Raw genomic sequence first — 25,193 nt, forward strand, 5'->3', positions numbered from 1 at the left:
TCGTTTTGATTCTATTTTTAAAATTTTCTAAATTTAATTTAAAAAGGAAATAATTTTATTTAACAGATTTATATAGAAATTGCTTTTCTTTTGTCTAGTGTGTTGGTTTTTGGTTTTTTTTCTTCGAGTAGAATTTTGTAATTATTTTAACGTTTTTTTACATATTTTTTTTTTCTTTTTATTTATGTTTCATAAGACAAGATGTGGTGTAGTTATATCAACGTTAATTTATTAGTTTGTTAATTTGTAGGTATTTTATTGAAATTGAATGTTTGTTATTTTGCTAAGTTCTTTCTAATAGTATTTTTGTCTATATTGAAATTAAGAAGGATCGAATAAATTTGTTTGTAGAAAACGTCACTACGTGAACTTTAACATTTAGGATATTAATTACTTAGTTGAGAGAAAATTAAAAAAAATTAAAAACTTCAACTTTTTACAGAAATAATAGTTTTGAAAAAAAAAAATAAATATTGTACAAAAGATTCGATGTTTTAATTTGTATTTATTTCTAAATCTATAATGTTTTTTGACGTGCCGATATTTGGTTTCCTTTTATTTATTATTACTTAGTGGTTCTTCAGTTATTATGGTTAACAGTGCAAAATCTACTTTGATGCTAATATTTATTCGAAATAAAGACCTAAGTAAATATATATTGCACCGTTTGTTTTGTTTTTAATTCAATAAAGCATAGGAACAGACAGATGATGATTTATTCAAATAAGAAACAAAAATTATATATGATTTCATTAAAAAAATAGATTGTAAAAAATAAATAAAATAAAATAAAATTAGTTTTTTAAGAGACAGTCTGAGAATCGAAAGGATCACAAGATCTTAAGTTTTTTAAAACAATAAAAGGCACTGGTTGTTTTATTTATAAACATTTTTGTGCAAAATTCACTGTTAAGGTATTTGGTTCGATCTCCTAATTTGACATTGTTTACAAGTCTACGAATTTTATCTATAATACAATGTTAAGAGAATGTTTTTTGTTTTTATTTTTGATGATTTTATGAGGAGATAAGCATGTTATTTGACCTTTCATTTTTGGAGTAACCAAATTTTGGTCAAATTTAAGAGCGAACTTTGAAAACCAGCAAAAAATAAATATAATACAAATATATATAACAGCTCACAGTCTTAGAGATCAAAAAGCTGTGCCAAATTATTAAAACATGATAGCAGATCAATGCGTACACAATTTGTCTGTGGACTTATACAGAGCTTTCCAATAAGAGGTTTCATTTCGTTATTTAAAAAACAGCAACGGATATTTTGTAAAATAAATCAATGGATGTTTATTTTATGGTTTGCCATTAACAATGAAAAAAGATTCATGACAAATTCACACATTTGCTGTACATCTTCGATAACTTTAAAAATTTAATATTACATTTTTTAAATAGATTGTGGAGCCTTAGCATAGGCCTTGGCTGAGTTCTTGATTGTAAAGCTTGTGCAGTATTGCCAAAATTGTGTTCATTAAATAAAATAAACACCATGAGCCCTGCGTGAGCAAGGGAAAACTTAGACTGAATATTAGTCTAAACTGTTATGAATACAAAGGAGAAATAATTAAGCAAAATGCTATCAGAAAATTCCTTGACCGTTTTAAGGAAATTTCTAGTTTGGGAATATGCATTATGTTTCTACCCACCGAAAAGTAGTGTAAATTCTTGGAACTTGGAACTTTTGATTTTAACATCAGTACTCTTTCCTTAAAACTCAGTCTTCTGTGCCACTTATTGCTCTTCACAATCGAAGGTTATGTTCTCAGTTTGTTTGAATTAGATTAAGAATAAGCTATTATTTAAGCCGAATAAATTTGGGTTTTGTTACAAAGTGAAGTAAAGTACTAGCGTCGTTCTAAAATGTTTTCATTTTAAATCTTTGGTTTTTAATTTCCATATTTCTGGCAACTTTTGTCCCATATTTTGAAAAGCGGTTTGCTCAATGAGTTTTAAAATAATTTTGTTGATAGTCATTCAAATCAAATCAAGAGCTTCTTACAAATAATTTATATTTCTCGTGTTGTTAACGTCTTCTATTATGAACTCTTTTAAACAAAGCGTGTTCAGAACGTTTCTAAAGGTGTGAAATTCCAAGAGCTGAAAATCGACCCTGCTACAAATTAAATTAGTCTAGCTGATACAACGGGAAATAGGTTCATTTCGACCATAATTGCTACGATGAAACTGTTCATAAATAAGAAATCGACAGCGTGTTGTTCTTGATGGAGCATTACCTCCAGTTGATAATGATAGTAACGGGGGACAATTAATATGATACGTAACGATATCCCTAATAAACATTACTGAAAAGTATACTCTACGATCTTGAAGAGATTGTATTTCAAACAGCAAACACCGAACACTGTAGGACGGTCTTGTAATCCTCCATTTCAACTTAAAGAAAGCATATCTTGTAAAATTCTTTTGAACTCTCTCAATTCTATCCCTTGAATTATTATAATAAGGATTCCAGACTATGCAAAACCGACCTTACAAAAGAATTATATAGTGATTTTAATGTATAGGGATCTGAAAATTCTCTGGTGTTTCTTTTGATAAAGCCAAGCATTTGATTAGCTTTATTAATCATAAAGTCGTAGTGAGGTAAAAATGACAAATTGGTATCTAAGATAACTCCTAGGTCTTTCTTTTTCCTCACTCTTTCTAGTTATTACATTACATTTCACACTACTCAACCCATAAATGAACAGAGTAGAGAACACAGCACCTTGAGCGACTAGACTATGTAAGGTGATAACAACACAAGACATTAATACAAGACAGAAGAGAAAGAACAACAGACAGAAAGAACACATGACAACAGCACGCGGTAGGTTTTGAGACGGTGCACCATCTTTCTACTAACCACGCTCACTGATGCTTGATTTCGGTGATCGATGGAATCCGAAGCTTTATCAGTGACTAGGCCGTTGTCAACTTTCTAGTTTTATGTGTTTGATTTTATAAACGAACAAAATTGAGTTGTTATTCATGAAACACGATAAGACTTGCCATTTAGAACTATTAAGGAGAAGGTGATTCTGTTGGCAGCAATCATTTAATCTTGCTAGATTCTTCAAAAGGAGCGAACAATCAGATTCACTGCTTATTTTACGATAAAGTTTTAGGTCATCCATCATTAAATACATTAGGTATGTCATTTACAAATAACAAAAACAATAATGGCCCTAAATGACTTCCTTGCGGAACGCCTGATGGAACAAAGATGTCAAATGAGAACGAGAAATCTATTTTTACTTTTTGAATTCTACCTGTCAAGTATGATTTAAGCCACTTCAATAACGAAGAGTGAATACCTAGGGAAGCTAATTTATGAAGTAAGACGTTATGAAATATTCTATCGAATGTTTTCGTTTGACACATCATTTCAATATTTGATATGCTATCTTGAGCCAGTCAAGCTAAAACTGATATGTGGCTACGAAACAAAACTGAAAGTTTGTTACAAACTAGCTTTTCGAATATTTTTGGTATTGCAGAAACTTTACATATTGGCCTATATTAGTTATTTCCTGCCTTGACCCCCGATTTAAAAATTGGAGACAAAAACGAAATTTTCCACCTATCCAAAAAAATTTCCTGTTGCAAGTGAAAGATTAAAAATTATATAAAGTGTTTCAGCTAACGCAATTGCACAGTTTTTCAAAAGACAAGCAGGAATCCCATCGGGTCCTTCACTTTAATTGGCATCTAATCCAGACAGAGCCTCTTCAATTTCTTTACGACTTAAGTTCACCGAGCCGATGTCGACAATTCTATTTACGGAAGGCATCTCTTGGATGAAAGGAACGTCCATCATAGTCTGCTTTTCGAAAATCATAAACATACTTATGAATAGATTCCTCTTTCTTAAGAAAGTGGTAAAAATAAATATTTCCATCAATTGCAACATAATAATTGGAGTTTTCAATGATCGGGAAGTTGGACTTGTCAAGACAAATGAGAAACTCACTGTCCACGAAAACCAAATCAAGTATTAAATTATATTGGCCCAAGAAGTCTATAACAAAAGATTCTATTTCAGCTGAAACATTAAAATGAATTAAGCATTTGTCTTCCAAGTCCAACGTCCATTCAATGTTACAAAGATTAAAATCACATGCAAATAAAATATGTTCTGAACTTTTAAGATTATCCAATATTGATTCTAAGTTATTTAAATGAACTTTGTAAAAATTCAAATTACTCTTAGGAGGAATATAGATGGCTGAAACAAATAATACATAAAACAAGTTGATCAATATCAATATCGAAGTTGGAAGAGTTTGATTCCTAATAGTGATCACCTCTGGAGATTTGAAACGTGTGGGAACCTTTCTTCCAAAATTATTGGCATGTTTTTACTGGTCAAATTTCGACAGATGACAGTTTTAAAAGGTAAAGCTTTTCAATGTAAAACCTCTTGTTGGAAGATCCTTTATGTATAGTTTAGTCAACCAGCAGAACTTCTAATGAAATATAATTCTACTTCTGCAAATATTAAAGTCACTGCATTAAGAACTTTCTCCAGTATATTCTAGTTACTTCTTTAAGATGGTAACCTAGAAGAAATGTTCGTCTCTTCGTGAGGGTTTCAAAGTCCAAGTACTTTAAAAAATATTATAAAATGTTAGCAGCTCTTTTAGTCGAATTTTTGATTCTTATACGACAAGGATAGAATGCTTAAAACTCGGAGCAAAATATGTACTTTTTCTAATACTACGTTTTTGTCTAAAAACTTTTGCGACGTGTTAGCAAAAATGTTTCATAAAATTGTCCTATAAGATTTTGACTACACTGGAACTAATTATAAAAAACTAAATTATCAGACTAAATTAACAAATTAAACTGAAAAAAAACGCAAATAAAATAAATGTTATGTGTTTATTTTATATATAAACTTTTTTGTTTTTTTTTTTGATTCAGATAAAATAAATGTTTTTCAAAACAAATAAGACAAAAATAATACAAATTTTGAAATTAATATATATAATGGTTAATAATAATACATTTACATTGAAATTAAAAAAAATATCTATAACGAAAAGAAAACATTAAAAAATAAAATAAAATTGTGTATTATTTCGTTTACTTAAAAATATTTGTAAACATTTACAAATAAGTTTTTTGTTGTTTATCATCATTAACATAAATTGCAAGTGGTATAAGATTTTAAGTAATATAATATTTATTTATAAACAAATACGAAAAAATGGAAACTATAGTAAAACACATTGTGAAACAAGAAAAAAAATAAAATAAACCTTTATAACATAGAAGGTGTGTATTATTTCATTTTGCATAAATGTATTAATTTTTGTTTTGCTTAGATTTACTATCAATTAAATTTAATAAATTCAAAATAACAATTTGTTTTTTTTTTCATAATATTCTGTATATAAACATATAAAAAAGGAAAATGATATTAAAAAAGTGTATACAATAATGCAATTTTTTTTTCCATTTGATTTGTAACAAGGACATTTAAAAGAAAAACATTGAAAGGAACCAAGGAGAAAATTAAAAATTTAAAAAACAGCATTTTAATTTGTTTTGATTTTAAATTGCAGAACTTAAATACATATTCCTTCTTTGAAAGATGAGCGAACGCATCATAAATGACTGGATGGATAGTACAAGACGACTTAAATATTCTACTCTACGCTTCTAATTGTTTTCTTCTTTTTATTTTACTTTTTAGTTTTTTTTTTATATTTTATTATTTATTAATTAATTTTTGCATTATTTAATCTTTTTTTCTCATTTTTATCTAATGAATGGTCCTGTTGGTAGTATTTCACATTTTGTTTAATTATTTTTTTTAATTTATTAATTGTTTGTGGTAGTTCCAAGCGTCATCGTTAAGAATCCTTGTCGGTCCAGATACTTGTTGTTTGTTGTATTTTACAAATGTGAAGCTATCCAGCGTCGAATCTTCAGCATACTTTTGAAGTTTTTGAAAAGATCCAGCGGAGATACAAACAAGGACTTCGGTTTTTTCGTTTATTTAATTTCCTTTTCTGATTCCATTCATTTTCTAGTGTTTTTTGTTTGTGTTATTTATTAATCGAATTAAATTTTTTAATTTCCTTTTTCTATATATTTTTTAAATTTTAAATTAAATTAAAAATATTTTTCATTTAGTTTTATTTTTTGTTTTATTTTAATATATTTATGTATATGGCTGCTGTTAACAGTAGTGACGAACACCATCCAGGGATAGAACTTGCTTTAATTTTCATTTATTTTGTCGGTTAGGCTCTGGATACAAATGCACACCTTCAACGGTGAAAATCGATGTTTCTAAAAATGAAAGAAAACAAATAAATTTATTAATTTATGTTTTTCTTTTTAAAAATGAAAAAAAAATATAAATACATTTGAATAAGAAACAATATGTTGCGCTAGAAATAACATATGAAATGTATGTAAACTAAAAACTTAATCATTTCAGAAACAAATTTTGCATTTAATTATTTGTATTTTAGTTAACATTAATTTTGTTTTAAAAACAAGCCTTTTTTAAAAGAGTTTTCAATTTGGGCGGATGTCATCATCTGACATTTGACAACTCAAAGCTATGCTATTAGGGATTCGGTACAATTGTCAAAAACACATGGAAATTGTTAAAATTTGCTATCGAAAAGGTGATAATTTTGCAATAATAAATAGTTCGCAGAATTTAAGCCTTTTTGAATCGTCCTTGGAAAGCCTTTTCTTTTTCAAGAGTTACGGGTTGCTGTAGGTTTTTTAATGGTGTGATTGCATCTAAGCTATGACAAATAATATCGTATGACTGGATTTTTTTCTATAATGTACAGGAACTCAAGGGTTATTAATACCCTTAAAATGCTTAAGTTTAAACACAGTACAAACTACAAATTTTAGGAAAATAGGGAAAGATTTTAAAGGAGATATCGGTGCAGATTGGTTTTAAAATGTTGAACATTAAAATGGAAGGGAGATTGGAATTGAACAATATTAATGAGGATAACGTAATTTTAAATTACCTCCTAAATAATAGTATGCATCGAATAATAACATTTCTCACATCTGGTAAAATTTTTAGAAAAGTCTGAGTCAGTTTTAGAAAAAGAAGTGAAAAGCAAAATAAAATAGAACTGAAAGTTGGCAAAAATTGAATTTTGACTTGAATATCTTTTGAAGATGATATGTTTGACTGTTAACAGTCGAATTGTTTGTTTCTGATAAGCCCAACCATTACATCGGGGCAAAACGCATATAAGAACAAATATGCTGGTTTATTTTTATTTTCATTTCATGATTTTAAAAATAAAAATTTAATTTTCATGATTTTAAATCATATTTATTGAAAATTGAATATCTTGCTAACAATTAGAGATATTGGGGCTTTAAACTAATTTTATTTTATAAATTTTATGATCTTGTATATTTTTATTTGAAAAATTCAATTGACAGTTTCTTTACATTTTTTTATATAGTAGTACACAAAATTTGTAAAAACTGACTTTAGGCTCAAATATCTCAAAAATAAAAGAAGGTATGTATTCATTTCAAAATTATTTCGTTTCGTACTAAATATATTTGTTAAACATAAGGTAACTTCATTGCCATCGGATTTTTGTTTAAGAATTAAAAAACTTGAAAATCTGCAACTAATTTTTTGAAATTGATTTTTCGCAAACATTGACATCTGATTTTAAACTCTTTTTATCGTATACAAAATATTGTTGTTAACTTTAAGATTTTTTTTTGTAAAAATATAATGGACAACAGAAAGTAAAAATCTAAAAAATAAATAACTATGTACCGACAAAAAAAGTTTTTGAGTTAAATATCTTGTGAAAAAAGAAAAATGTTGATTGCAATTTTTTTATTTAAAATGTGTTAATATTGCTGTTCAAATGGTAGACATGCGCATTCAAGAGTACAAGAGGGGGAGAGGTATTTCCACTAAGGCACCTCATCCAGACGGCAGCAGACGAATTCTCGAGATGGAATCAACGGTGGCGTCTACATTTCCAGTAAGTTGAACTACTAAGTGAATACCTTATAGGGCTTTTACGACTTATTCGGCGCCCAGACCTATTAGGAGCAGTTTAAGCGGCTCCCCGTCCTTGGAGTAACTAAGGAGAAGACATCTTTGGTGGCATAATCGGGAGATACAGCCTGCACGACACCACCTCCGACAACGGATTTAGGCTGATCGATTTCGCTGCGGGGCGAGACGTTCTGGTAGCTAGTACGCAGTTCACACATCCCAACTTTCCGAGAGGAATATTGACTCGAACCACTACCTCGTTGGAGCCAAGGTATAGCTTCAGATATCCCGGTCTAAGCCAAAACAAGGAAGTACTGTGAGAAGTTTCGACGTTAGAATGCTACAATCACAAGAGACTGCCATCTCCTTTTCCGATTGAACCCCGGAGAGGAACCCCTGCTACTTAGATGGAAAAAAGGGAGCACGAGAAGCGCGCTATCGAGGAGATAGCGGGATGTCACAACAGGAATGAAGTTCGTAAATTTTACCAAAGGGTAAAAAAACCTCCCAAGGGTACAAGCCACTAACCGAAGCCTGTAAGAACGATCAGGGGAACATCGTAGTGGAACCACAGTCGATGTTGAGAATATGGAAAGACCACTTCACCAAATTATATAACGGCGTTGACGAACCGAATTTCGCTGTAAGGGAGATAGAACCACTCAACCAAGGCGACGCAGATCAACAATTCCGCCTACCCGAGATTGACGAAGTGAAGATAGCTATATCTACCCTTAAGTCAAACAAAGCTGCTGGAGCTGACGGCATCGCTGCCGAACTATTCAAAGCAGGCGATGACTTAGTAGGGAGCATGCACCAACTCATCTGCAAAATATGGTCAGAAGAAAGCATGCCCGATGAGTGAAATCTTAGCATTGTGTGCCCGATACATAAGGAAGGAGACCCTCTAAATTGCGCACACTACAGAAGCATCAGTCTCCTTAACATTGCAATATGATCCTTTCTGGCGTGTTATGTGAACTTCTGAGGCCTTTCGCAACCAACCTGATAGGTCCTTATCGGTGTGGTTGCAGACCAGCAAAGTCCACTATCGACCAAATATTCACACTACGGCAGATCTTGGAAAAAACCCAGGAGTTTCAAATCGATACCCACTACCTCTTTATCAAACCGCGTATGGCAGAGCTCTACAGAGCAATGTCTAGAGTTGGCATCCCATGTCAAACTTATCCGTTTGTGCAGAATGACGATGGAGAATGCACGCTGCTCTATCAAGGTCGAAAGAGATATCACCGATGCATTTGATGTCAAAAAAGGTTTTAGACAAAGCACTGTTATGCGACTTCTTAAACATCGTTCTTTAAAGAATTGTGCAAAACTCAACCGTCAACACTAGAGGCACAATCTTCCAAAGGTCCATCAAATTACGTGAACAACGACGTCTTGGAAAAATCGTCACCATGGACAGCTATAACTTTGAGGTAGTCCAGGACTTTGTCTACCTAGGCACCGCTATGACAACAGACAATGATACCAGCGCTGAAATCAAACGAAGAATAACTTTTGCAAATTGCTGTTTCTTTGGACTTAGAAGGCAATTGAGTAATGAAGCCCTCTCTCGAGCATCTAAAATCACCATCTATAAGACACTCATCATCCTAGTTCTCATTTATGGCACTGAGGCCTAGACACTGTCAAAGAAAGATGAGAGCGTCTTAGGATGCATCGAGAGAAAAATTCTTCGGGTGATTTTTGGTCCCGTACGCATAGATGGAGAATGGAGGAGAAGATATAACGACAAACTGTACGGGCTGCACAGCGACACTGACCTAGTTAGCAGAATTAAAGTCCAACGGTTTAGATGGCTGGGTCATGTAGAGCGAATGTACATCAACGCTCCAGCCCGCAAGGTCTTCGAATCCAATCCTGAGGGACGGCGCAATAGAGGAAGACCGCCAATCAGGTGGCGCACTGAGGTGGGTGAAGACCTCCACCAACTTGGCTAGCGAAACTGGAGACAGCTAGCTAGGGACCTAGCTGCCTGAAGACGCATGTTGGTTGAGGCCCACGTCCGCCCGGACTGTAGCGTCACCTTAAGTAAGTAAGTAAGTTTTAATATTGTACAGAATGTTATTTTCAAAGTTTTGTAAAACATTTAGAAATGTTGACAACCAAACATGAATGGGAAGTTATCAGTGTGGGTCGCATCCCAGCCTCTTATTTGAGTTTACATTGCTTTATTTTATTTTGTTCTGTTAGGTTTACATTTATTGTATTTGCATTTCATTGTTTTAAAAAATTCGGATGCAAAGGACGTATACGTACTTTTTTTGTTAGGATTTTTTTTCAATTGATTACCAATTTATATTTAATGCTGTATTGTCCTTATTTATTGCGGTGAGAAATGAAAGTAAAAACCTTAAAAAAAGTCCGGAAATAATTTCAGGCATGCCGCACCTAATTGCCTGAATTTAAATTAACTATAAATTTCTAAAAATATATCTTTAAAATAATTTCTTTAATGAAGTATTCTGTAGAATATTAACCCATCCGTGTCCTTACTTGTGGTCATTTAATTTTACATTCAATACTACAAATATCTTCCTTGTTATGGATATATTGTTTGAACTCTATATACATATGTATACTGTACATGTACGTTTACATATCAGGAAGCAAAATGTGCGGTTTCAGTCAATTTAATATGTGCGGTAGCTTTAATTAAAATATATTAGAAAAACCACAGGTGAGTGTTCTCTCATATAAGTATGTAGGTAGGTAGGTAGACTCAATTACAAAAACACTCATGAAACATGAATGAGACAGGAGTTCCTGCCAATGCCAACGACGACGAGGACGCACATTATGACGAGTTGTACACAACAAGATTGGAAAACAATCATATCCTTTATCGATTTAATATTGGTCTTTACGTAAATGCGGTTAGTTGGGGAAAAGGACGAAATTGTGCTGTGCCACATAAAAGAGACTATTCACAGGTGTGGTATTGCTAAGTACACAGGTATGTGTGCACGTCAGAACGGATATGAACAGGTAAATATTTTGACGGATATTATCCTAGAAAGAGCTGGTAGATGTGTCAATGTGACATGTAAGGTACTTTAGTCCATGGTTGCTGCCGGAGGGCGGTTGGGCCGGACGGAGGGATGCATGACTAATTAGGAAAGGAGATTGAATCACACCCGGATGTGTAAGCGCAATGCCAACAAGAATTTGTATTCCTTCATATAACCCCCCGTCCCCACTATAAAGGTTGAGCCATGAGCTATGCAAATAGAATGTGCCAGCGACAATAAGGAGTTCATTTTAATTGAGATGAAATGATAATGAAAAGGATGTCACCTGGTGTATATGTGCTCAGCTCATGCTTGTGCATATTCTGGTGGTCGGATGAACTATATACTCTTGTATGATATATGTACATAGAAGTATGGGAAGGTATAGGTTCTAGCTCGAGGCCAGGGTAAAGCTTCGATGACAAATCGTATAGAGAATTCTGCTGTGTATGGTATTTATTTTAATTAATTATTTATCGATCAAGCCGTGGTTGGTGATTTATGTCACGAGGGTTCTATATGTCAATGTGCGGTTTTCAATGCAAAATTATTAATTATAGCAGAGGATGTTAAGTAATATAAAAATTTATGAAGGGTTTTTCTATCGGCGCAGGTAGATTTTGGTCCCCCGTGGCGGCCATTTTGTTTTGGTGATATTTGACAAATCTTTTGTTTATTATTCAGCCAAATCATCATGGCAAGTTTCACAATTGAACAACACCTTTAAATGATAAAACTTTATTTTCAAAATGAGTGTTCGTTAACGCAAACGTTGCGCATTGCATCCATTGTACGGTAGACGTGGTGGCCCTTCACAGTCGAATTTTTCATTTTGGGTGGCCAAATTTGAGACAATGGGTCTCAGCCAACACCCGTGTGTTCAAGGAACGCACGATCGGCCGAGAACATCGCCGTGGTACGAAAAGTGTACAGTACAGCCCGAGGCAGTTTATTCCTCGCCATACACAAGAACTCGGCCTTTCGAAGACTTCCACTTGGCGAATTTTGCATCGCGACTTGGGCCTACAGCCGTACAAGATCCAACTGGCCCAGGATCTTGACAATAGACAAAGCGTTTGTTCGCTGACTGGGATTCGAATCTGGAAAATGACCCCAATTTTGGCCGAAAAATCGTCTGTTGTGACGAGGCTCACAGCAAGCGGAATTGCCGTATATAGAAGAAGTTACCTTTTGGTGTGGATTTTGGGACGGCAGCGCCGTAATTGGTGCGTACTTTTTTGAAAACAACGTTAGTGAGGCAGTCACCATCAATAGCGAGCGCTACACGAAAAGAAGTGCAGGGCATTTATGACAATGCTAGTATGGCCTGGAGAGAGAATGCTACTCGATTTTTCCGCGATAATTTGTGGCGTGAAAATCGATACCCTTATTGGATAACTGTCAATAGTGCATTGGTATAACTACTGTTTCGATATATTTCTACAATAATAAGGGACATAATAATAATGGGTAGACTTTTCTGCTAGGAGCTTTGTACATGTTGGCAATCAGTATGGGCCTGACTCCCATACTGGCATTAGCGTATTGGCTGTAACTATTGTCGACGTTACTATTATCATTACGGCCAAATTAACTATGCTTATAACTTTTTATCCAATTGAAATCTTCTAAGCCACACACTATTGCGTTCACACTGACGTTATAATATTCGCAATGTATTCTTTCAGTGTACATAACGATGATAGCTAATTTCCTATGGCCCAAATTAAAATACGTGGACCTAGACGACATTTGGTTCCAACAAGACGGCCGGCGCTACGTGCCACATAACAAACGCCATGGTACACATTTTGCACGAACGATTTGAGGGTGAGGTTATTTCTCGCATGGGTAATGTGAATGGCCACCAAGGTCATGTGACTTGACTCCGCTAGACTTTTTTCTGTGGGTTTTCTTAAAGTCCCAGGTCTATGTAAATAAACGACAATGAACCCATGCCCTAAAGGTGAACATAAAACCATCTATCGCTTAAATTCAGCCAGATATATGCGGAAATCATTGAAAATTGGATCACTCGGATCCGTGGCACCGTAAGAAGCCGAGGCGGCCATTTGAATGATGTCCTATTGCACACTAAATGGCATACATGTGCCTTTCAAATACAAATACAATTTTGTTAATAGCTCGCACACAGATTGTTTTTTCTATTTTAACATTTACCCGGCATTATTGAAAAACCATTTACCGACGAATCAATAAGTTTTGGAAATATCATTTACACAAAATCAAATGTGATTTGGTTTTCTTCAATTAAAAATTATCAAATGTGTTTTACACGAACATTCTGATTTTATAAACAGACGTAAGACATTTGAGGTAGCATTTACATTGTTGACAATGCCAGTGATACCAAGTTAACAAATTAAATTAAAAGTTAGTTAAATTAATGAGTATATCGTTCTACTGGTTACTGTATTATTGCACTATGAATATGTTACCAAAAAAACAAAGCGGCTTTTATATCTTTTTTGAAGACTCCAGATTAAGTATACCACAATACCTCGGCTGCATCTTCAAACGTATTTTTTAATAACATAACCAACCAATAACCAAAACAAAAATTATTTTTTTTTTTCAATTTAACCCCATTTTATAAGATTAAGTAAGTAGATGCAATATTAACAAAAGGTCTTTTAAAACTATTTACATTTAAAATCGCATTATAACTTCTTTTGTTTTAACTGAGAATATTTCTTTAAAAATACATAACATTTATAACTTGCTAATTTCAATGCGTCTGTATCACTTTTAATAAAACTTATAAATACAAAGTTGAAATCCAAATAAGGAAAACATACGAAGCTAATTTGAACGAAAATAAAAAGACTGTAAAGCTTTTATGATGAAATTGTCAATTAGCTTTTTATTGAAGTAACTTTATTGCGATTTGATTTCTTGTGTTATTAAGTATTTTATGGACAGTACTACTTCTTATTTTGGTGAGTATTTACGAATAGTCGTACTAGTATGTTCATTAACTTAAAAGATTTAATTGGAAATCCTTAAAGTCAATTGTTTTTTAACAAATTGTTTCCAATAAAAAGATTTCTCACTTGATACGATTTTATAGCTTAAGTACACAATTAGTTTTCTAAAACTGGATTCAAAGAAAAATGAGTTGAAGTATGTTCATAGATGATTCGTGTATGTATACGTATTAGAGAGGATTTTCCAAAAGAAGCTATTGAGGCAGTGGTTTTTTTATGTTTGACAATTGAGTGTAGGGGGAGAAAATTTTGGCAACTGCCGCTTAAGAACAACTGGGAATGTTGCTGAATTGGCTTTATAGTTTACACGAAAACAAAGTTTTGTCGAGCTTTGGAACTAGGCATTTGGTGCTTCACACACCACATTTCCCAACGTATTTTAAACTAGGGCTAACCTAGATTTGAAGACTGTTAATGTTCAAGTAAAACAAGAACTCAAGCCAGCCCATCGCCAACAAAGTTGTACCTTCTTTGTTTGGGTCCTTGAAAAGCATCAACATGATATGCACTTCCATCGAAAAATCATGTTAAGTGACGTCGACGTGTGTCACTTTCATCTCTGAGATGAAGTTAATAAGTAGATTCATCCAATGTAGGGCTCAGAAAATGCTAGAATGATTGTTTAAAAGCCTATCTGTTTTCATAGTATACCTGTTTGATGCGGTTTCTTACACTTGAACAGTGAGATTCAACATATTTAAAAATGAGACTCTTACGGTAATTGCATTGAGCAACCACGCTATGTTTAAGGATTTTTCATGGTAGAAAGCAGAAGATATTGATGCAGGCGAAATTTATTTTAAACAATAATACCGAGATATTATTAATCTAAAGCCTCAGATTTTGTTTGTTTGAGGAGCACGTCTTTGCTAGCTTATGCTTCACGATCTATTGGAGACAGTAAGGATAAGAAGGACATGGCTGCAGCCATAATAATGGTGGCCATTTTGGCTATTATCGTTTCCTATTAATAATTGCACATTGAGGGTGATTTTTTAGCTATTTTCTCTTTGGCAACACTGGTTCAAACAGCTGACGCACGTTTCGTGTTTTGTTTCACTGTCAAACATCTTCAGTTTGGTCTATATTTTAACCATGAATCGTCTTACAAACAAACAACGCTTGGAAAGTATTGAATTTTGTCATTAAAATGTGCGCTCTGTTAAGAAAGTTCATCGCACGCTTCTTCCATTTTAGGGTCAGTTTAATCGACTCATTGAAGCGGCTATTCGGGCAACTTTGACAAAATTTCGCACTAAATTTACACTGTTGCACATTAAACTACCAACACACTTACGTAGAGTGCGAACTGAAGAAAATATCTGAATAAATATGATTTAAAATATAATCAGCATAAGTGTTCATATATGCGTTTCGCTTCGGTGTAATGGTTGGGCTCATCAGAAGATGACCATTACACTTTGTCTTGACGCATATTTTCCTAAATAAATCGAGATTCTATATAATCGGAGCTACATAGAGTAACTGCGAATTATATATCGGAGCTATATCAGCCAATGTTAATGATGACCATCAATTGTTATCTATTCGTCGCCTTTAACAGCAATTGGGTCTCTGTTACTCAATAACGTGGACAATTTTGCGAAAGGATTAAGGTGTGACACCCTTCAAAATACAGCTGGTGCAAGAATTGAAGTAGAATGACCTACTGCAACGAAAAAATTTATGGTGTATTGGCTCTTGGAAAGTTGGCCGAAGATCCACTTTTTTACCGAAAAATTGTGTTCAGCGACGAAGTTCATTTTTGGCTCAATGGATACGTAAATAAGCAGAATTGTCGATTTTGGAGTGAATATCTTCTATTTCTTCAAAGATGAGCTACCGTGAGATGATATCCAAATTTTGTTTGCCTAAAATGCAAGAGCTTGACTTCCATGACATGTGGTTTAAACCAAACAGTGCCACATGCCACACAGCACGCGCAACAATGAACGTATTGAGAGGCGAGTTCGTGGAACATTTTATTTCGTGCGATTTAACGCATTTAGACTATTTTTTGTGGGGCTATGTTAAAGCTCATGCCTATCCATACAAGCCTGCATTGGAAGACAACTTTGAAGCATTTATTCATGAGATGCCAGCCGGAATGTTGGAAAGAGTATGACAAAATTTGACTAAGTGGATGTACCATGTGAGGCGCAGTCAAGACCAACATTTGCATGAAATAATTTTCAAATATTAAATTATATGGACCATACTATCGATTCAAATGAAGATTTTATGAACTTTTCTGAATTGTACGTGTTTTTTTTTAACTTTCCTACAGCTTTTAAAACGCCATCCTATATTTTCCAATGAAAATTATTAAAAATACTATTTTTTCTTATTTCAAAAACTTCCTATGCAAAAACCCAGTATTAAAATCAAACAATTTTCAATTGCGTTTACAACTTTTGGAAGCTTAATTCGCAAATTATGAGATACACCTACATTTCTTCACTCGACATTTAATTGTTCTTAAAGCTTAAATTGATTGTTTTTCTACTTTTTTCTTCGATATGAAGTAAAATATTGCACACCGCGTCCTGTAAGCATTGAGCTCATTGAACTCACCATTTTAGCAGATTTTTCGGTCAATATCCCAGTAGTAAATTTAATTGAAGATCTTTTAATTGCACAAGTTTAGACAGCTATCGTTTTGTGGAACAGTGAGCACTGAGCAGTGCTGCCAGCCTATCTCCAATTAGAACAACTTTACTGTTTGATCAAGAAGTACAACATATCTTTATTATATTTACCTGCTAATTTATAAAAACAAATAAATTATTTATTTAACCATATAAAAAGATGTTCCATTTTTTAAAAAAAAGTGCAGCTTTGAATTTGCTTTGAATTTAAAAACCCGTTGAATTCGTAAAATAATTTTTGAAAACGTTTCTTTTTTTCTTTTGTTTCATTTTCTAAAAGCTTAGCACTCACGAGTTTTGGCCACCACAATATTGTTAACCGATAGCATTGTTATGCCATACATATTTACACCAAGCGTTTTGAATAATTTAAGTGCAAACATGCAGAAACTGAAACAGATATACAATTCCCTAGCAGGTATTTATAATTTTCTATTTGACTATTAAACCTACCATCGTATCTGATTTTCCAGCTTTGTGCGAATAATGCGAATGAAATAATCCGCCCATCTACAAAATTTCAAAATCTCTAGTACCCAATCTAGGATACAAAATTCTGCACAAATGCACGCATATGTACATACTTAGGTAACGTTTTAATCGAAACATGTTCTCGCCCATGTTTAAACTTATATTTTGTGCTGCACACGAAAATAAACCAAACAACACCCTTAAATCGGCTTGTGGTTGAAGAGAACTGTTTTTCAACCGTGGTAATTGCAATTTCAATGCAGTATGATAGCAAAAAATGTACATTGTTATTCAGCTTCTATTTAAAAAGGGGTCAATGCAAACGATTTTCAATGCTGCGATGTAAAGGGTGTTTTTTAGATTTGTTGTTTTCAATAAGAAATACAACGCATGAAATTTAATATTATGGCCAGGAATACGGACAAAGGTTTGAAATTAAGTAAGCTTCAAAAGTGGACTTCGCGGTTGGCTCGAATAGGTTCCAGTTGAGAGAATTAATTTTCTACTACTTTTGTATGTTCGCAATAACGCGCCGAATATTCTCTCTCAAGGCGTCAACTGCATCGGGCAGAAAAGTGACTTCACGATTTTAGAGGTCACGCCACAGGTTCAATAAATTGATGCATCGCGCGAATAGACCCATTATTAAGGTAATAAATTTGCACAGTTCACAAACGTTGTTCAAGAACAAGTCTGCTTATTTTAAAATGCAAAACCAAATTGAGCACAAATCAAGTGACAGCTGCCAAAAAGACCAACTCCGAAGAAAGTATTGTCATATTAAAAACTTGGTGCTACAGCGCTTTGTACTAGGCCTCAAGTAATAACTTCACCAGCTTACTCGATCTCTAGCTTTTAAGCAGATTAAAAACCACAGGTCTAAAAAACAAAACACCCATTACATCAAACTAAAACCCTTCCCCTGATTGCGTTCTATGCTGTGAATCATACTCGAGTTTGATACTGAGTATAAAAACCACGGCGTCTGCCTGCAGATCGACGGTACTTGCTTTTGTCTAATTGCAAAGTTAAATGTATTTTTTGTTGATATTGTAAACTTTGTAGAAATAAAAACTAAAATTCGAATAAAAATTAATGTAGACCTTAACACTTAAAAGTTAAAAAGGCTCTGAATCCATACCATCAAACACAGATGGTAACAAATTTATTTTTGTTATGAATCGAAAACAAATCCTATAAGAGTTGTTTTTCAAGGCTTAACTAAACAACTAACCCTTTCTATAAAGGCAGTTTCGCAAAGTGTAGCTACCTACATTTAAAGTCATGTTTTCTTTAGGATTGTTATATTTTCGTTGTCGTTTTTGTTGTTGTCACCACAATTTGTTTAAACAATGAATTCCAAAATAAACCGGCAAAATAATAATTGCTTTGCTTATTTGCAGCGCCAGCAAATTGGGTGTTGTGTCTTAAACGGCACCAGAATACCGTATATACTCCTTATGGTGTTTTTCGAAAGTACTTTACAAACATTGGACTGTTATTAAGCGCCACAATCGATATAAAAGCATGTGGGGTAGGTGTGTACAACGACGAAGATGCTCTTGTTTCAAGACTTTAATCAGTAAATAGAACATTAACAGCAGCACTAGTAGCCATAGCGAGGGAAGTTAGGAGGAAAGCAACCAACAACTGCTGTTGGTTCCAAAACCCATGGAAGAATCTGCGTTAAGTTTTAAGAAGTTATCTGGCTTTGAATTTGAAGTTTGCAAACGGATTTAAATTGTAAATTGTATTTGTGCTTGTTTTCAAATTAAATTTGTGTTTATTTTCGAAATTAATTGCATTTCGACTAAAAGCATTTTTCTATCTGTAGTTCTTAATTCCTTTTTTTTTCTTGTTGAAACTATACCGTATAGTGTACATCTTTTGAAAACTTAAATAAAGGTGTGTATTAGTTTGAGAAATTTAATTTAATTTGGAAAAATAGTGGATTAAATCATTTATCTTAGCGAACTTGAAGGGATTGAAAGTTAAGATTCTTGTTAATCATTCACTAATTTTAATTAACATTTGGAAAATGGGAAAAAGTAAAAAATTCTGTAATAAGAAACATAATTTTTCACCTATAGTGTATTTGTTTGGATGACGTAAAGTATGTATTTTTCTGAAAGTCGAAATAAAAACCGAGGTAGAATTTACCGTGGCATGATGGTTAGTGCGTTGGACTGTCATGCAAGGGGTCTTGGGTTCAATCCCTGCCTGTGCCACCTTAATTTAAAAAAAAAAAAATAATTTTCACGGGTACTACCTCTTGCGAGGAATTGACAAATCCTTCAAGAGTAAATCTTGTCATGAAAAAGTACTTTCTCAAAATAGACGTCCGGATTCGGCCTAAAATCGCAGGTCCCTTCCATTCCTGACAACAGTACTCGCACACATGAATGGTTGAGAGTTTTTAGTCACTAGGCCCTGGTTCACAACGGACTGTTGTGCCACCCAATTCATTTTATTTATAGAATTTAATTAGCCAAATAGAGTGTTTTTACATTTGCAGAAAGAACTTCCATAAGTAACGCTTCCACAAAAGTTTTGTTTGGTTGATATCTCCACAATTTTCAGCCGGTTGCTTCGAATTCTGGAATTATTAAATGGAAGAATAAGCCAACAAGCCCATACTTAGGAACAAAGTTGTTAACCTAACACCATCACCAAGTTCAGTTTCGATGAAGTAAAGATTATTTCCACGAACATATCTTCTTGAATTTTTTGTTCAGAAACAGAAATTCATAAAATATAATGTATTTACCAAAATCGAATTTAATAATAATTTTCAATTAGGCTCATTATACACATTTTTCTTTCCAAAATTTTCGAGAAAAGTTACTACACGAACTAAAAAACTGGTGAATTTTAAAAACATACGTCCAATTTTTCAAAATTAAAAAGTTTCAGTTACAAAATTAAGCCGATTCTTACATCTAAAATTTGATTTTTAACTTCCAACAGGAAATTATTGTAATCGGTCCGATTTGTCGAATTAAAAATTTTGTCATTTCTCGAAGTTTAAAGGTCCCTAGAGTCGAAATAAGAGATTTAAAGAGAGATGTCTGTGCACGCGTGTGAACGTACAGTAGTACTTCCGTACGATCGAAAAGTTTTTTTCGTCGTCCATAGCTCAAGAGCCAGAAGAGATATCGACTTCAAATAAATTTTGTTATACAGAAAGATGAAGAGAGGACTCTCAAAAAATTGAGTGGGTGGATTTTTTTACCATATCAAATTAAAAAAGGCGAATATTTTGGTTAACCTAAAATATCTCAAGAACCAATAACACTAGAGACTTGAATTAAATTTGAAATACTAACCTAATATATTTCTGTAAAAAAATGTAACTAAAGGTTTTTTTATAAATAAAAAAAAAAACTAAAATAAAATATTTGTCACCTCGAATATTTTACGAACAAAAAATGATTTTATCTCTAAAACAATTTTTAAAACTTTGAGACATTGGCTTTTAACTAATTTTATATTTTAAAAAATAGTTTTATCAACATTCAGTAAAATTTTGAGAAAAATCGAATTAAGGTTTTTTTTTATAAAATGTAAAAATCTTAAGAAAAAATACTAAAGGTTCAAAAAATTTAGATATTGGCTTCAAATTTATTTTTATTATAAAAAATATTGTTTTTAACATTCCGTAACATTTTAAGAAAAACAGACTTGACAGTTTTTTTTATGACAAACACATAACTAAAATTTGTTAAAAATGGATTCAAATATCTTTTCAAACTAGTTTTAACTTATAAGAAATATTGTTTTCATAATTCGGTAAAATTTTAGAAAAATCGAATTATCAATTCGCTTTTCTAATAACAAACTCTTACTTACTTACTCAAACTAATTTTATTTCACAAAAAATATAGTTTTTAAAATGTACTATTTTTTTTATAAAAATCCAACAACCCATTTTTTCATAAAAAATAAAATTTACAAGAAATAGTACGCAAATTTAGTAAAAACTGACGTTCGGTTCTGGATACCTCGTAGAAAATACAAAATATTAAGTTCAAATAAATTTGTATTTGTTCATATGAAATAAAAACTTTTAAAAATGATACTTAAATTGGTAAAAATTGGTTTTCGACTAAAGATCTCGTTAGCAAAAATAGATTTTGGAATAAAACTAATTCTTCATATCCAAAATATTGTTGGTAATGTTTAATTTTGTTAGTTCAATTGACAACTTTTTTAACAAAACAGATATTTAGTCGAAAACCATTTTATCACGAGATATCCAGAATCGAAAATCAATATATTGAAAATTTTAATTTGTACGAAGAAAATTGATTGTTGGATTTTTATAAAAATGTTAATGAATGTCAAATGACAATATTTTCTTTATGATGAAATTAGTTTGAAGCCAAAATTTTAAATTTTTGAACATATATTTAATTTTAACCAAGTTTCAGTAATGTTTTGTGATAGGTTTTTATTTTGTGTAAAAAAACTGGCAATTTCATTTTTTCCGTTATTCTTTGTTATTTTTGTTGTTTTTTTTATTATATAAAAACTGCCACATGATTTGTATATAAGCTTTCCGAACGTACGATTCTAGGGACTTTGAAAGGTCAAAAAATTTCAACATTTTCAATTCGAAAAATAGGACTGATTACAATACCTTTTTATGGGAAGTGGAATGTATTTATATTTTTCTTGCATCGAATAATTTCAATAGAAGTAACAAAATTAAAAAAAAATTAAATGAGCATTCTAAAATTCATTTAATAAGTTGGGTGGCGCAACAGCCCGTGGAGCACTAGGGCCTAGTGATTTACAACTTTCAACAATTTCTGTGTGCGAGTACTGTTGTCAGAGATGGAGGGGACCTACAGTTTTTTATGCAGAAACCACTTATCATGACAAGAATTACTTTTGGAGAATTTGACAATTCTTTGCAAGGTAGTTCCCGAGAAAAAAACTTTAGATGGCGTAGGCAGGGATTGAACCCAAAACCTCTGGCATGACAGTCCAACTCCCGAACCATCATGACACACAAATTTTGTTAATTTTTTTTTTAATGTGAGTGTTTTTTTACTAAACATTTTTTTCTGAGTTTCAAATATTCTAACTTTCATATTGAAACTCTAATCTGTGAAGAATTCTGCACACAAAATTTCGGATTATTCGCTTGCAAGGTCCAATCCATTAAAACTTGCATTTGAAGGCTCACAGCCATCTGCTTCGTTACAGCTTTGCAGTTCGGGACCAAGATCACCATAAATTAGACAATCTTATGAGGAAAATTTTCACCTAAATTAACAAACAAAATTGGCGCACCCGGGGATCGAAAGGCTTACACGCCATTGTTTCGAGGGCATTGCTATCGCAAAGAGTGACAATTTAATTTGAAAAAGACACTGGCCGTATGTTGGCCAAAAATTATGATCCGTATTTAATGGGAATTTATGCTTCTAATTATTGAACCATACTAAAGGGTGATTTTTTTGAGGTTAGGATTTTCATGCATTAGTATTTGACAGATCACGCGGGATTTCAGACTTGGTGTCAAAGAGAAAAATGCTTAGTATGCTTTGACATTTCATCATGAATAGACTTACTAACGAGCAACGCTTGCAAATCATTGAATTTTATTACCAAAATCAGTGTTCGGTTCGAAATGTGTTTCGCGCTTTACGTCCGATTTATGGTCTACATAATCGACCAAGTGAGCAAACAATAAATGCGATTGTGACCAAGTTTCGCACTCAGTTTACTTTATTGGACATTAAACCAACCACACGAATGCGTACAGTGCGTACAGAAGAGAATATTGCGTCTGTTTCTGAGAATATTGCTGAAGACCGTGAAATGTCAATTCGTCGCCGTTCGCAGCAATTGGGTTTGTGTTATTCGACCACATGGAAGATTTTACGCAAAGATCTTGGTGTAAAACCGTATAAAATACAGCTCGTGCAAGAACTGAAGCCGAACAATCTGCCACAACGTCGAATTTTCAGTGAATGGGCCCTAGAAAAGTTGGCAGAAAATCCGCTTTTTTATCGACAAATTTTGTTCAGCGATGAGGCTCATTTCTGGTTGAATGGCTACGTAAATAAGCAAAATTGCCGCATTTGGAGTGAAGAGCAACCAGAAGCCGTTCAAGAACTGCCCATGCATCCCGAAAAATGCACTGTTTGGTGGGGTTTGTACGCTGGTGGAATCATTGGACCGTATTTTTTCAAAGATGCTGTTGGACGCAACGTTACGGTGAATGGCGATCGCTATCGTTCAATGCTAACAAACTTTTTGTTGCCAAAAATGGAAGAACTGAACTGGGTTGACATGTGGTTTCAACAAGATGGCGCTACATGCCACACAGCTCGCGATTCTATGGCCATTTTGAGGGAAAACTTCGGAGAACAATTCATCTCAAGGAATGGACCGGTAAGTTGGCCACCAAGATCATGCGACTTGACGCCTTTAGACTAAAGTCTACACAAATAAGCCAGCAACTATTCCAGCTTTGGAAGACAACATTTCTGAAGAAATTCGGGCTATTCCGGCCGAAAAGCTCGAAAAAGTTACCCAAAATTGGACTTTCCTAATGGACCACCTAAGACGCAGCCGCGGTCAACATTTAAATGAAATTATCTTCAAAAAGTAAATGTCATGGACCAATCTAACGTTTCAAATAAAGAATCGATGAGATTTTGCAAATTTACTTAACTTAAAGCTCAATATTTCTTAGAAAAGTTTAAAGGCATCCTTAGTAATCCAAATATTCGATGTCCAAGTATTTCATAAATATTTCTCAAAAAAAATTGTTATTCAATCCAAAAAATAAGCATAAGCACTTACCATCGGGTAGTTCGTATAATTTTTTTGGCAACTGTGCAAAATACGAGTGATGCAGTGCGTCCTCTGCACCTATCCTTTCTTCAGGATTCAATTGCAGGAAGGCATTCGCTATCGCTTCTCCTTCAATAATATCGTACAACCTAGGAAAACTATGACCTAATTTACGCGACCTATAAAAACCTGTAAAAAATAAAGAAACATTAAATCATATACCAATAAAATACATTTATGTATTCAGTACAATGAAAAGTACCTAAATCTTTTAAGATAAACAATATCAAAAAAAAGGATTAATATAGAACGTATTTATATGTATGTTCCATGCCAAATAATTTCATGTATTTTTTATTACCTAATTTATGCGGTTTGTATCCGGGAAAATGTGTTACACCCTGCCACGTCTCCTCTGTCGGCGTGCCAAGCAATTTAAATATCTTATCCAGCTGATCATATGTGTCTCGAATACCGGGGAATGTTGGCATCCCTGTGACCATTTCAACGAATATACACCCCACACCCCACATATCCAACGATGTGGAATACTCGGTGCTACCAAGAAGGACATCTAAGAAGAAAAAAAAGGATAACAAAATTAAAAATATATCTCTGTCTGTAGCAATGTTAGTTGGTATGTGTCTTGTTTGATTAAATATTTAAAAAGAAATAAAAGATAAATTATGCAACTGTTTTCCTCTGTGCCGTTTTATTTTTCTCTTATAATAAACTCTTGGATGAGGGAAAAGTTTAAGTCAATAGCTGGGTCGCATCTACATGTTCTTGTGACTTACTTGATAGACAAAATATAAGAAAATTAGTTATCAATTCTTAACTCTTAAAACAGTATATTTTTATTTTGATATTGGTAATCTTTAAAGTTTGAGATTACTTCTACAAGAACCCCACCAAATATTAAGCCATGGAAGTTATGAGAAATCGCTTTGTGATTATTCTTTCATCCTTATTTCGTTGTCTATTTTTTTGTGTATCAATTCATCACCTTTACCCCTATCGAAAAACATAAAGGATTTCCTACAGATAGTTACTAAGGAAGTGGAAAAAAGGATATACCAACTATGATGCAGGCGGTCATTAAATTGTTTTTTTTTTTCCGTACTACTTCTTCTTCTATTCGTCGTTAGGGGTTAAGTTTTCCGAAATTGTGTGCGGGA

The 25,193-nt window shown here is 33.1% G+C and overlaps 1 protein-coding gene across 10 annotated transcripts in view; it reads right to left on the reverse strand.

Moving 5' to 3' along the window:
* Positions 1-242: 242 nt before the first annotated feature.
* LOC129945868 (cyclin-dependent kinase 14) overlaps positions 243-25,193 on the reverse strand; it is a 446,135-nt gene continuing 421,184 nt past the window's right edge. For all 10 annotated transcript variants that reach the window (XM_056055810.1, XM_056055809.1, XM_056055818.1 and 7 more), the window contains 3 exons: positions 24,377-24,589; positions 24,025-24,204; positions 243-6,320 (listed from right to left, as the gene is read on the reverse strand). In XM_056055810.1, the coding sequence (XP_055911785.1) occupies positions 6,256-6,320; positions 24,025-24,204; positions 24,377-24,589 (458 nt within the window). In that variant the 3' untranslated portion in view covers positions 243-6,255. The remainder of the gene's footprint in view (positions 6,321-24,024; positions 24,205-24,376; positions 24,590-25,193) is intronic.

Source organism: Eupeodes corollae, chromosome 2 (genome assembly GCF_945859685.1).
Source record: "Eupeodes corollae chromosome 2, idEupCoro1.1, whole genome shotgun sequence".
NCBI lineage: Eukaryota > Metazoa > Arthropoda > Insecta > Diptera > Syrphidae > Eupeodes > Eupeodes corollae.